The sequence below is a fragment of the Arachis ipaensis genome, chromosome B03 (assembly GCF_000816755.2).
Source record: "Arachis ipaensis cultivar K30076 chromosome B03, Araip1.1, whole genome shotgun sequence".
Classification (NCBI taxonomy): Eukaryota; Viridiplantae; Streptophyta; class Magnoliopsida; order Fabales; family Fabaceae; genus Arachis; species Arachis ipaensis.
In genome coordinates, this window is record NC_029787.2 from 122,250,580 (window position 1) to 122,263,709 (window position 13,130).

The 13,130-nt window shown below is 36.9% G+C and overlaps 1 protein-coding gene across 1 annotated transcript in view; it reads right to left on the reverse strand.

The window, feature by feature from the left end:
• LOC107631275 (serine/threonine-protein kinase BIK1) overlaps positions 12,806 to 13,130 on the reverse strand; it is a gene marked incomplete in the record, with an annotated part of 2,221 nt that continues 1,896 nt past the window's right edge. The window contains 1 exon segment of the mRNA XM_016334670.2: positions 12,806 to 13,130. Coding sequence (XP_016190156.1) covers positions 12,899 to 13,130 — 232 coding nt within the window.

Here is a 13,130-nt window from a genome sequence, read left to right on the forward strand (position 1 = left end):
GTTAGGACTCTGAGGGGGAAGACAGTCACGAAGATAACTCTGAGACCATACGTCTTTAATTCTAGAGCAATCGATCAAACAATGAGTGACTGTTTCCGTTGCTTCATGACAGCAGGGGCATATTGGTGATATAGATGGGATGCAGTGATGAATCTGAGCAAGCACCGGAAGTCAGCCATGGAGAGCTTTCCAGATAAATAGCTTAATTTTGTGAGGCAAGTTCAATTTCCATAGATCAATCCATGGCTTTTTCTGCTGCATATAATTAGGGCAAAGCTCCAGAGGCGGATGGTAAAATAAATAGTCAATTCTGTAACCTGAAGCTGTATCATATTGCTTGGATTTGTTCAATTCCCATTGCAATTTGTCCCTACTCTGTTGAATTTTAACTGACAAAATCCTGTTTGCAACGTCTTGGGGAAATAATTCTTGAATGAGATTCTGATTCCAATTCCTATCTTCAGTAATTAGATCTTTAACTCTTGGAACTAACTCAGAAATAGCCTGTCTATTTGGCATGTCAGAAATCATTAAAGGATACGGAGGAGGCAGCCAAGGATCCTCAAAGGTTCGGATATTCTCACCAGTACCTACAGCCCAATTGAGACCTTTTTCAACAATCTTTCGGCTTTCCAGTATGCTCCTCCATCCCCAAGAAGGTAAGACTCCAATTTCTGCAGTTATAGCATTACCATTGCTAAAGTATTTACCTCTTAGGATTTTGGATAATAAGGAAGTAGGCTGTGTTACAAGTCGCCAAAACTGTTTGCCTAAAAGCGCCAGATTTTGGATTCTGAGATCTTTAAATCCAAGGCCTCCTTCTTTTCGTGGGCGAGTCATAGTGTCCCAGCTAATCCAAGCCATCCGCCTTTCAGAACCTTTTTGTCCCCACCAGAACTGAGAAAGTAGAGAGTGAATTTCCGAAATTAAACCATCAGGCAACTTGAAGCAAGACAATGTATAAATAGGAATAGCTTCTCCCACTGCCTTAAGCAATACGTGTCTACCACCTGACGAAAGAAGATTGCGCTTCCACCCTTGGATTCTTTTCCGAACCTTTTCTTTGATCATACTAAAAGAAGCCTTTTTCGATTTAGAGACTGTAGAAGGCAAACCAAGGTATTTATCCTGAGCCCCAATATGATTAATATTCATAGAGTTTGCCAATAGTGTACGAGTAGTGGAGGGAGTGTTGTGGCTAAAGAATACAGCAGATTTATTAAGATTTACCCTCTGGCCACTGATGCTTTCATAAGAATTCAATAAATGCAGGATATTTGAACATGCTTCAGGATTAGCCTTACAGAATAAGATGGAGTCATCAGACAAAATCCTGTTTGCAACGTCTTGGGGAAATAATTCTTGAATGAGATTCTGATTCCAATTCCTATCTTCAGTAATTAGATCTTTAACTCTTGGAACCAACTCAGATATGTCCTTGAAATAAGATTCAGCCACAGAAGCAATACCAGCATTTGAAGTAGCCACTTCACCATCACTGCCAGTTAGTTGCCAAATTATATTCCTTCGGGTTCGATTTCTAAATTTCTGATGGAAAAAAGCTGTATTCTGATCACTAGATTTGAGCCATTTGACTCTAGACTTATCTTTCCAATAAGATTCCTCATTTTGCAATGCTTTTTCAAGTTTGTCCTCTATTTCTGAAACGATGTCGCCTCCATGAATTCCTGCTAAACGAAGTTCCTCTAATTTCGACTGTAGTAAATCAATCTCCTCCTTCGAATTAGATCTGTGTTCTTGCTGCCATCTGACAATCTTATGCCGACAACGCTTTATTTTTTGAGCTAGGATATACATGGCTGAACCATCAATCTGTTCATGCCAAACCTCTCTAACAATCTGCCTTATTTCATCATTGGAACACCATCTTTCTTGGAATTTGAATCGGCGTTTAGATATCTCAGTTCTCGGATTAGAGTCTAAGAGAAGAGAGGCGTGATCCGAGCCTGATTCTGACAGTCTAAGAACCGTTGCATTGGGATAGAGTTGCTGCCAATCAACTCCTACCAGGAATCGGTCCAGTCTTTCCTGTATCAACTCATCACCCCTCCGTCTATTTAACCAAGTGTATGGTCTTCCGACCATATCAATATCAATCAGGGAATTATCATCAATAAAACTATTAAAGGTTTCAATAGAAGAAGGAGATTTAGCACCCCCACCTTCTTTCTCCAATTGATTAGAAATGGCATTAAAATCTCCCATTAACACAACCTTACCATCGAACTGTTGGGTGACTGAAGTTAATTCAGCAAATTGAGCCATTCTATGTTGATCATTTGAACTGAGATAAACACCTAGAACACCATAGGGATCATTAGAACCAGCTGTCAGAACTGATGCCGCAATGAAAAATCTACCATGCTGTAAAATCTGAATAGTGCAACCATCCCTCCATGCCATTGCCAAACCCTCTGATAATCCATCCGGATCCACAATAAACCATTCCTTGAAACCACAAGATCTTAGTTTTCCTTCAACTTGTCGAGATTGATTTTTTGTTTCACAGATAAAACCAATCTCGGGGGAGTAGGATTTGCATATCCCTTTAAGATTGTGGATTGTCAGGGATCTTCCCAAACCCCGACAATTCCACGAGAGCAGTTTCATATTTCTTTGGGTGCCACTTGAAGGCTGACACCCTCCACCGTCATAGCAATTATATGAGGGTTCTGAATCTCTGATTTGTTGCTCATGGTGTAGAGAAAATCAGAATTGGTATTCAATGATTCCAAAGAGAAATAAGATATATGGAATGAGTGAATTAAAAAACAAAATAAATTAAAAGAGAAATGAATTGGGAGAGAAAACGAAAATTAGGGAGCTAAGTGGAAAAGAAATTAAGAAAAAAAAGTAGAAGAAAATGGAAAAGAGTTTGACGAAGAAAAGACAAAGAAAGGTGTAACCATGGAGGCGGCGCAGTGAAACCCTAGCAGAGCGTCGGGCGCTAGATGAGGAGTACGTACTCCCACTATGCACAAATTAATTTGAACCTGCAACCTTTTAATTGAGTATGGAGAGACTATGTCATTTGAGCTATTACTCATTGGCTAGTAGGGTTTAACTAATAGGCGTACGATAAGTTTATTTTTAATAAAAAATTGAACATGTTATAAGTATATTGTAAATATAATAATAAAATAATAATATTATAGCACATTGTGCGGTTTGGATTGGATTGGATCGGTTATGAAAAGTAGATCCAAAATCCGATCCGATCCAGCGGTTTGCAAAATATAGAATCCAATCAAATTCGAATTAGTACGGTTTTAATCGGTTTTCGGTTTGGATTGGATTGGATGAGCGGTTTAATTTGAATCGGTTTGAATTTGAACACCCCACCTTCACTAACGCAAACTCTTCGCGTTCCTTCCTTTTCTTTACGTTATTCCTTATTCTTCTTCGCATTTTTCCATCCTCATCTTCCCATTCCTTCTTCTTCTTCGCGTTCTTTCTTTTTTTTTTCGCATTCCTTATCCTTCTTTTTTGCATGTTTTCTCCCAATCGTTGTTCTTTTATCGCTGTTGTTGTTGCTGCGTTTTTCTTTTTCTCCTTTTAATTGAAGTTCATTTGGATTCAGAAATGAATTTGATGTGTTTTTGTTGATGATTGAGTCTTTTTGACCGCTTGTTCAAAATTGAACTAATTTCGGTTCATTTTTGTGTTAATTGAGGTTCACCTGATGTTGCTGATAAGTATTGACTAAATTTTTTATTCCTTAAGTAATTTTAGTTTATTTCTTAGTTTAATTGATGTTCATTTGAATTTAGAAATGAATTGGTGTGTTTGTTGATGATTGAGTCTTTTTTATTATTTGTTCAAAACTGAACTAATTTTGGTTCATTTGTGAATTAATTGAGGTTCACTTGATGTTGCTGTTAAGTATTGACCAAGTTTTTTATTCCTTAAGATTTCAGTTCATTTCTTAGTTTATTTGAGGTTCATTTGAATTCAGAAATGAATTCGATGTGTTTTTATTGATAATTGAGTTTTTTTTACTACTTATTCAAAACTGAACTAATTGAATGGAATGGAGTGAGATATAATGCAATTGAATAAAGTGATCATGAACAATTTCATTTTTCTTTGCTAAAAAATTTGGTCAATACTTTCAACAGTATCAAGTGAACCTCAATTAGCATACAAATGAACCGAAATTAGCTCATATTTGAATAAACAGTTAAAAAGACTCAATCGTTAACAAAAATACATCGAATTCATTTTTGGATCCAAATGAACCTCAATTAAACTAAAAATGAACCGAAATTACTTAAAAGATAAAAAATTTGGTCAATTCTTATTAGCAACATCAAGTGAACCTCAATTAACACACAAATGAATCGAAACAAACTAAGAAATGAACCGAAATTATTTAATGATGGCATCAGAGAAAATCAAAACTAATAAAGATGTTAGCAAAATATTAGTATTATTGGTGATGACAATAACAAAAAGGAAAAGAAAAAGAAAAAGACGCAACATTGGGAGACGAGAAGAAGAAGAAGAAGAGAAGAAGAAGAAGGACGAGAGAAGAAAAAGAACTTGCGTGCGCGAATTTGGAAAAAGAAGAATAAGAAAGAGGAAGAGAAGAAGAAGGGAAGAAAAATCTGCGTGTGCAAATTTAGAAGAGGAGGAGGAAACATAAAAGGAAAAGAAGAATGAAAAGGAGAAATAAGCGCATAATTTAAAAAAGAGTAAAGGACATTTTCGTCCCTGACCTTTTTTTACGGACATTTTCGTCCTCAAGCAATGGAAAATACATTAAAGCCCCTGACCATTGAAAAACGTGGACATTTATGTCCCTCCGTTGATTTCAGCCGTTTGCACTGGACAGAAAAGACTGAGGTGGCACAGGTGGCGCTGAGGTGGCACGTAACGGAGGCCAGGTGACATGGGGCAAAAAGTTAGAGGACATATAAGTCCCTGGAGACGAAAACGATGCCGTTTCGTCTCCTCCTCTCGAAACACAGTTGAATCCTCATATACAATACCCAGAAGACCCATAGTTGAGTGAGAGAATTACAGAAAACCCTAACCCAAAGACGATCAAACTCCTTTGTCTCTGTTTCTCCCTCCAAAAAATACAACACGTAGAAGAGCAAAAGGCTAGGGGTGATAGCTGTGGCAGAGGCTGAGGAGAAGCTTCGTCTGAGGTCGTGGCTGCTGTCTTCGGCACAAGGTAAGATTGTGATGCTTAGCTAGGAATGCAATGTGTTTGCATGTTTACAGTGTAAGAAAGAAAGTGAAAAAAGGGTGTATTGCGTCCTGTGTAGGATTAGGGGGAGGGATTGTGTTCGGAAAATGTAGTTTCTTTCATATATTGTGTTGTTTCCTTTTTTAATCCTAGTTCTGCACTGGTTAATTTCAGATGGTTGACGTGTTTGTGGTTCCGGTCTTTTATCATGGAGAGAACTTCGTAAGAGGAATTGGTGAAAAAATGGTTTATCAGAATGGAAAGGAGGAGAGGTTCCCTGAGATAGACCTAGACTTTGTTAATTTCGGAAACTTAGTGATACTATTTAAGGGTTTGGGCTACCAGTTAAATATTTTTCTTAGATATAAAACTTTATTGTATGAATCTAATCGGATAATTATCTTAGTTCAGATTTTATGATGCTATAATCAATACTCAATTTAATTAAGGTCAAAATTTAATCGAGTCTAACCATATTATATATCATTATCTGATAAGTACAAAATCGATATAATCAAATTGGTTTTTATTGAATACATCTTAAACATCCCGAATCTTTCTAGTAATCATTTATCAGTATCATAGAGAGAAAATGTGAATGAAATAAATTAAGGGCAAAAAACGGAATTAAGCCAAGGGAGGAAAGAATTTACACAAATCAGCCAAAATCGAAATTGTTTCACGAATGAGCCAAAGCACATTACTATATAATTCGAACCAGTATGGTTCGAACTATAATAACACGTAATTCGAACCAGGGTAGCTCGAATTAGGATGTAACACTTGATGAATGTAATTCGAACCAACATGGTTCGAACTAGATTTGAGAGTAATTCGAACTAGGCTTGTTCGAATTACGTACTTGCACGCTTCACAAAGTAATTCGAACCTACTTGGTTTGAATTAGTAAAAGTTTTACTCGAGTAGTAATTCGAATTGGGTTGGTTCCAATTACACGTTTTGCAGCTATAAAAGGAGTTCGAATCAGCCCCACTCGAATCACTTTTCCATCCTCATACCCCACCAAATCCCAGAGAAAACGACCCGGGTTTGATCCGACAAAGACTTGAACGGAATACTCAGCCGATGGGGGACGATCCGGCAAGGTTATATCGGTTGAACGGAGTTGCTTATATAGCCGAGGTCATCAACGACGAGGTTAGTACATAAAAAACTTCGTGCTAGCGGTATATCTAAGTTAGTGGTTTTGCATGCGGTTTTAGTGGCGGTTTATGTTAGCGGTTAATCGTAGTGGTATTGCAAGTGGTTTAGTTGAGAGGTTTTGCATGCGGGTTAGTTGGTGGTTTAGTTGGTGGTTTATGTTAGTTATTTTATGTTAGTGGTTTATGTTAGTTGTTTTATGTTAGCTGTTTTATGTTAGTGGTTTATGTTAGTTGTTTTATGTTAGTGGTTTAGTTGTGTGGTTTATGATAGTTGTTTTGCATGTGGTTTTCGTTAATGGATTTTTATGCGGTTTATAATAGTGGTTTATTCATGTGCTTTTGTTGGCGGTTTAGGTTAGGTGTTTTTAGTATTGGTTTTGTTAGTACTTTTGTATGCGGTTTTGTTGATGATTTACTTTGGCGGTTTATTTTGGTGGTATTGGAAGTGTAACAGCCCAGACCACCCGCTAGCACGATATTGTCCACTTTGGCACACACGGCCTCACGGTTTTGCCTTTGACGATAGGGATGCTAGCCGAAGCCCCCCACACTCACTCGTCAAAACGCGTCATGCTATGGAGAGGTATCCCCACCCTTATAAGGCATGCTTCGTTCCCCTCCCCAACCGATGTGGGCCTTACAGGAAGTGGTTGACCATGTGCTTTTGTAAGCGGTTCGTGATAGTGGTTTTGCATGTGTTTGACATAAGTGGATTTCTTTGTGGTTTATGTTAGCGGTTTGAACATGTGGTTTTTCAAGTGGTTTGATATATTGGTTTTGCATGTAGATTATGTTAGCGGTTTCATTTAGTGGTTTATGGTGTTGGTTATTTTTGTCATTGGTTATCAAGTTGGTTCTAATAATGCGGTGCATGTAATACGCAGCCACAGCGATGCATCAGGAGCATGCGGCGGCAGCAGGGCATGCGACTCGATGAGAGATATGTTCCGTACTTGCAGATGGTCGGATTATACCATCTTGCGAGGCTGAACGATAGATGGTTCCGGTTAGATGAGGCCTTTGTCAGTGCCTTCGTCGAGCGCTGGCGTCCGGAGACGCACACCTTCCATATGCCGTTCGGAGAGTGCACGAGCTCGTTGTACGACTCATCCCAGTCACCATAGATGAGGACAATAGCCTTTTGCTTCGCCAACCAGACCCTCCTGTACGTCGGCCTAAACCCAAAGTGTGCGGCCGTGGCATTTAGGAGCATCTTGATGCTGACGGATGCATCAGCCCTAACCATTGGCATAATGAACGCCGATACACATGATAATCCAAACTCCTGTGGTCGCTCGAGATGGAGGTGGCAAGACAGGTATGAGGTCCATTGTACCGTTTGACCTCCCAAATGTCCTTGCGCTGCCGGAGACTTAGCCGAATCAACCATGTGCACCCATTCCCGAACTCAGAACACTTGCCCACATACCGGCGATAGTCAGACTCCACTACCTTGTATTGTACCCCTCGGCGGATGCTGTAAGTCTTCACACTTAACAGGGCCTCATCTTTATCCTGAAATTGCTGACCAACCTGGAACTCTGTCAGACCAGCAGTCCCTTCCGCATCTCTAGCTCCAAATCCAACAGGCTGCCCAGAAACTCCCTCCTGCCTCATGGCATCCAAGTCCAAAGAGGAAAAATGTGGTGGATACTGCTGTGTGCCAGAGCTAGAACCACCTCCCGCCCCGGCAGGCTCACTCGCTCCAATATCATCGCCACTGTCATCATCAATCATATCCGGCTCGACGTCATCGTCCTCTGCATCACCCAACAATCCGTCTCCAACCCCAAGCGGTGCAGCGCACTGTAAAGAGGTCGGCAGAAATTTCCCTGTTCCGACCTCGTCGCCTACGATGCCATTGAGATCAACAGTGAAAGAAGGGGAGGCGACAGGTTGGACCGGTGGCTCATACACAGGGACGGACGAAGAAGCAACGGCAGGTCTGGAGCTAGAACCGGCTGCCGTGGCTAAAGTGGTGGTATTCCGGTTTGAACCCCCTGAGCTGGATACCACATCAACCAACTTTGCCAACAATTCTGGTGTCCTCACTTCCGAAAACTGCTGACGACAATGAAACATGACTTGCAAGTCCTCATCACTCCCGATCGTGAAACAATCATACTTCACGGTTTCCTGGAGCACCGTGATTGTAATGCGATAGAAAAACTTCTTAACCCGCTTCGCACCTTCCAGACCAAATTTCATCAGTACAGACCTAACAAGGTCATCATAGCTCGTCGTAGGCCTAACGATAATACAGAGAGGATCCTTATCGGTGAACTTCACACTGGAACGAGTTTTCCTCTTAATCGATCCTCTGTGGTGAACCAACACTACAAAACTCTCCTCACTAGCCATATTACACTCTCTAATGAGAGCAACTCACATTTACAACCATATATATACAGGTCTGGTGCTCACTAATTCGAACCAGCCTAGTTCGAAATATAGTTTGTGTAATTCGAACCAACCTGGTTCGAATTACTTTGGGAAGCTTCTCCTTGTATAATTCGAGCTTACCTAGTTCGATTTATGTGTGTTTTTAGTTCGAACCATCTTGGTTCGAATTAGTGTGAATTTTTCCTAAGCAATTCGAGCTGACTCAGTTCGAATTATATGTTATTGTAGTTCGAACCATGCTGGTTCGAATTATATAGTAATGTGCTTTGACTCATTCGTGAAGCAATTTTCAGTTTGGCTGATTTGTGTAAATTCTTCCCCCATTGGCTTATTTTGTTTTTTGCTCATAAATTAAAGGTTGGAATTGTTAATAAAGTCAACAATGCTATATCGGAAGCAGCTGAATTTTGTTCAATAACCATTCAATTAGGGTGTTAGTTATGTAGGCCAGAACCTTGTATAGTAACCATTTGAAGAGCTTACACATGCTATGATATTCACATAGGTTAGCATTTGGTAGAGAGAGAAAGACGGAAAGACTGAGACTGAGAGACAAAGACTAAAAAATAGAGATTAACATAAATTTCAATATTCTGTTTGGTGTAAAATGGGAGACAGAAATTGAAACAAGAATAAAATTCTAATTTAATTTACACAAAGGGTAAAATTAAAATTAATTAATTGAAATGAGGGTATTTTAGGTATAAAATGTTATTAAAGTTTCGGTCTCCATCTCTAAAAATTTTAGTCCCCTGTATCCCTACTTTTTGGAAGTACTGAAATACTGAAATTTTGGAGACAGAGACAGAAATTTTAATATCAGTATCTAAACTAACAAACATAATACTGAGTCTCAATCTTTCAGTCTCTGTCTCATTACCTCAAAACAAACGCTACTATAGTTACGAAAGATTGAGGTTTATTTCTTACATATTTAACTTTAGGTCTTTCTCACATTTAACAATGTCCTAAAAAAACTCAAAAATTAGCCTCAAATTTGTGCATCTTGCCGAAATACGAGGCATTGGGTGTAAAGTCGTCTATTACTATTTTTTATGATCAATATAACATTTATATTAAATTTAGATGGGGTAATTAAAAGAGAGAAAGTAATTTTAAAGAGTATAACATTTTTAATAGTAAAATAATATTTTTTTTTAAATAAAATTCAACACAACAAGGTGGAGTGTCTATAAAGTCCAGAACTACAATACAAACATTAAAAAAGAAATCTTAGTTATCTCCAGTAATGCCATTAATAACTAGACAGAATAAAATCAACCCACTCTTTGTAGCTTCTAATTGATTTGGTAATAACTTTCGCAATGCCTGCTTCTTGATTTCTGAAAATTCTGACATTCCTTTCCAGCCACGTATTTCAAATGATAGCAAAAAAGTCAATCAGCCACCTGTTACGTTCATCTTTTTTTATAGGAACTCTTATCCAACTCTCAAAGTATTGCTTAATTGTTCTTGGAATAGACCAAAGTGTATTATAGGCGTATAACCAAGCACACCACACCTGCCACGTGAACTCACAACCAATGAATAAGTGAAAATCATTCTCAGTTTCTTTTTTACATAAAACACAAAATATATCCCTGTGATCAATAATGCCCAATCTAGTCAACCTTTCTTTAATATTGACCCTACCAACTAACACAAACCAGGCGAATAGCTTAACTCTTGGTGGTACTAGTTCTCTCCATATAGATCTAGTGAAACTATAACTCGTAATGTCTTCTGAGAGAGTCTCAGCCTGCAAAATCTGCACAAATGAGTTAGTAGAATAAATTTTTGATCTATCAAATTTTCATACTATTCTGTCCTCCCTCTCACTTGTTAACCTGACAGATTGTAGAACCCCATGAAGTTGGTTAACTAATTCTAACTTCCATTGGAATAGTACCCTTCTCCAATGAAAGTTCCATATCCACTCTAACCCGTCTCAGAACTCACAATCTCCTAATACAGATCCGACTTGGTTTGAAACCGAAAAAAGCCTTAGAAATACATCTTGCAACACACCACATGGTAGCCAATTATCTTCCCAGAATCGAATTCTTCTACCATCTCCTAATTCTAATGATAATCCTCTGACCATCTTATCTCTCACCCGCTGTTCTCTTATCTGCAACTGATAAATGTCCCTTTACGGACCACTTTTTTTAGGAACCGACTGACAAGAGAGAAGGACATTTGGATTCAAGTTAATGCAAGAGCACACAATTTTCTTCCATAATGGGCAATCTTCCTTTGAAAACCGTCACCACCACTTGAATAATAATAATGTATTCCGGAACACTGCATCGCCCACGCTTAAATTCCCGAAGCATTTTGGAGCTTGCACAATTTTCCACTTTACCAAAGGTACCCATCCCTTCCGTCCTCATTACTCCACAAAAACTTCCTCTGCAAACATATCAACTTATTTGCTACTGTTCTGGATATTTTATATAAGCTAAGGTAGTAAATCGGCAGACTATTAAGCACAAATTTAATGAGTTCCAGTTTATCAACTTTATTAATCGTTTTGACTTTCTACAAATTGAGTTTTTCTTCTACTTTGTCTATAATAGCAAAATAATGTATTTTGAATTTTTTTATAGGAAAGAAATTTCAAATTTGAAGGAATTTCAATGAGAAATTTTGTCTATTAAAAAAATTAATTATATCCAAAAAAGGAGAAATTTTAATTTTTTTTTCTCTACCTCACTTCCAAATGCATTTATATGTATCAGTTAATATTTTAGACTAATAAATAATAAAATCAATTACATATTTACGAATAAAGACAATTTAATTATCTTTTCTAAACGAAGAATTTTAAAAATAAAAATAATATAATTCTCTCAACCAAACAAAAAGTTTTGAAATTGAAAAAAAAGTTAACTATAACATTTAGATTTTGTTATATCTGAAATACACTCAAATTTTAAAATATTTCATCTAAACACATTCAAATTAAACACACACCCTTAAAGGTCTTAGCTCAATAACACCGGTTCTCTTTTAGTCTTTTTGATAATTGAAGTTGATCAATTCAAATGATAGTTACTTGTGCCCATCTTTCTATCAAATAACTTTATTAATTTATTTTTCCAAAATACCTTTCATCATGTATATATTTAAAACAATATTTTTCAATCATTTATTTAAATCCAAAATCTCTTAATTAAAGAATAAATATTTGTCATCTTAACTAATTTCACAAATATTATTATCGTACACATTTGATAAATAAAAAGATTGATTAATAGTGACGTTTAATAATAATAATTGTACATGTCTCCTTCATTTGACATCTTAACTTGGAGGTTTATCGGACATAAGCAAACAAAAGGGAGAAAACCAAAAAAGGTGGGCTTAAATTGGTTGAATAGTCAAATTTATAAATTTCATTTAGACACGGATTAGTTGAATTCTAATAAATTTGAAGACTAATTCTTATTTGCTTCACCATGCAACAGAATATTTAATTAATGTTTCTTTGGTGATGTTTATCATTTGCCTCATCCTGTTAGCTTAAATAGTTATAAGTCATTTTACCAGTGGGTTGAAGTTGAATTTAAATTTGTGAAAATCAAATAGCTATGGCCATATACATAAAATCACTATCCAAAGCTATGTTAGTTTAAGGTAATGATTTAACACTGGATTGACAATAGCGTTTTTTTAGATTATGAACGGCTGAAGCATTAATCTTAAACGTGGCATAATTTAATTTGGAGTACAGAAATATGACGAGTATAAAAATCGGACCTTTTTATTTTTACTTCAAAAAAAATTAAAAAATTTGAGATACAGAAATCAAATTCTAATAATTTATGTACCTTCCACAATTTTTAAAAATACTCCAAATTATAATGTTAAAATATATCACTCATCTTATCTCCAATAAAAAAATATTAAATGTTTAAGAGTTTCAGTCATAGAAATTCAAATAATTATTAAGATCTATGTTCTGTGGTTGCTTCTAATCTTGTCAAACAAAATTTTGGAATGAAGTTGATTTGGAAAGAAATGTTGGAATGTAAGAAATAATTCATTTTTTTTCTATAACTGATAACAAGGAAACAAAATCTGTACAGCAACAATGAAAACTGATGTTTGTCTTCTAAGTGTGAAGAGGAGAAGCTGATGGTGTCTGATTATTAGAACTACCTTCTCCATTTAAAGATTCATTGTTACTTCTTCTATGTTGTTTTGAACTAACTCTACTAGATCTTGCAGTATTACCATTCGTTTTAACTGTTTGATCTGGAGATTTGTCCACTCCACTTGTTGTTGTTGTGTCTTCAGAATCCTTGAGTTGCTCCAAGGATCTTACAACCTCATCCATGGTAGGC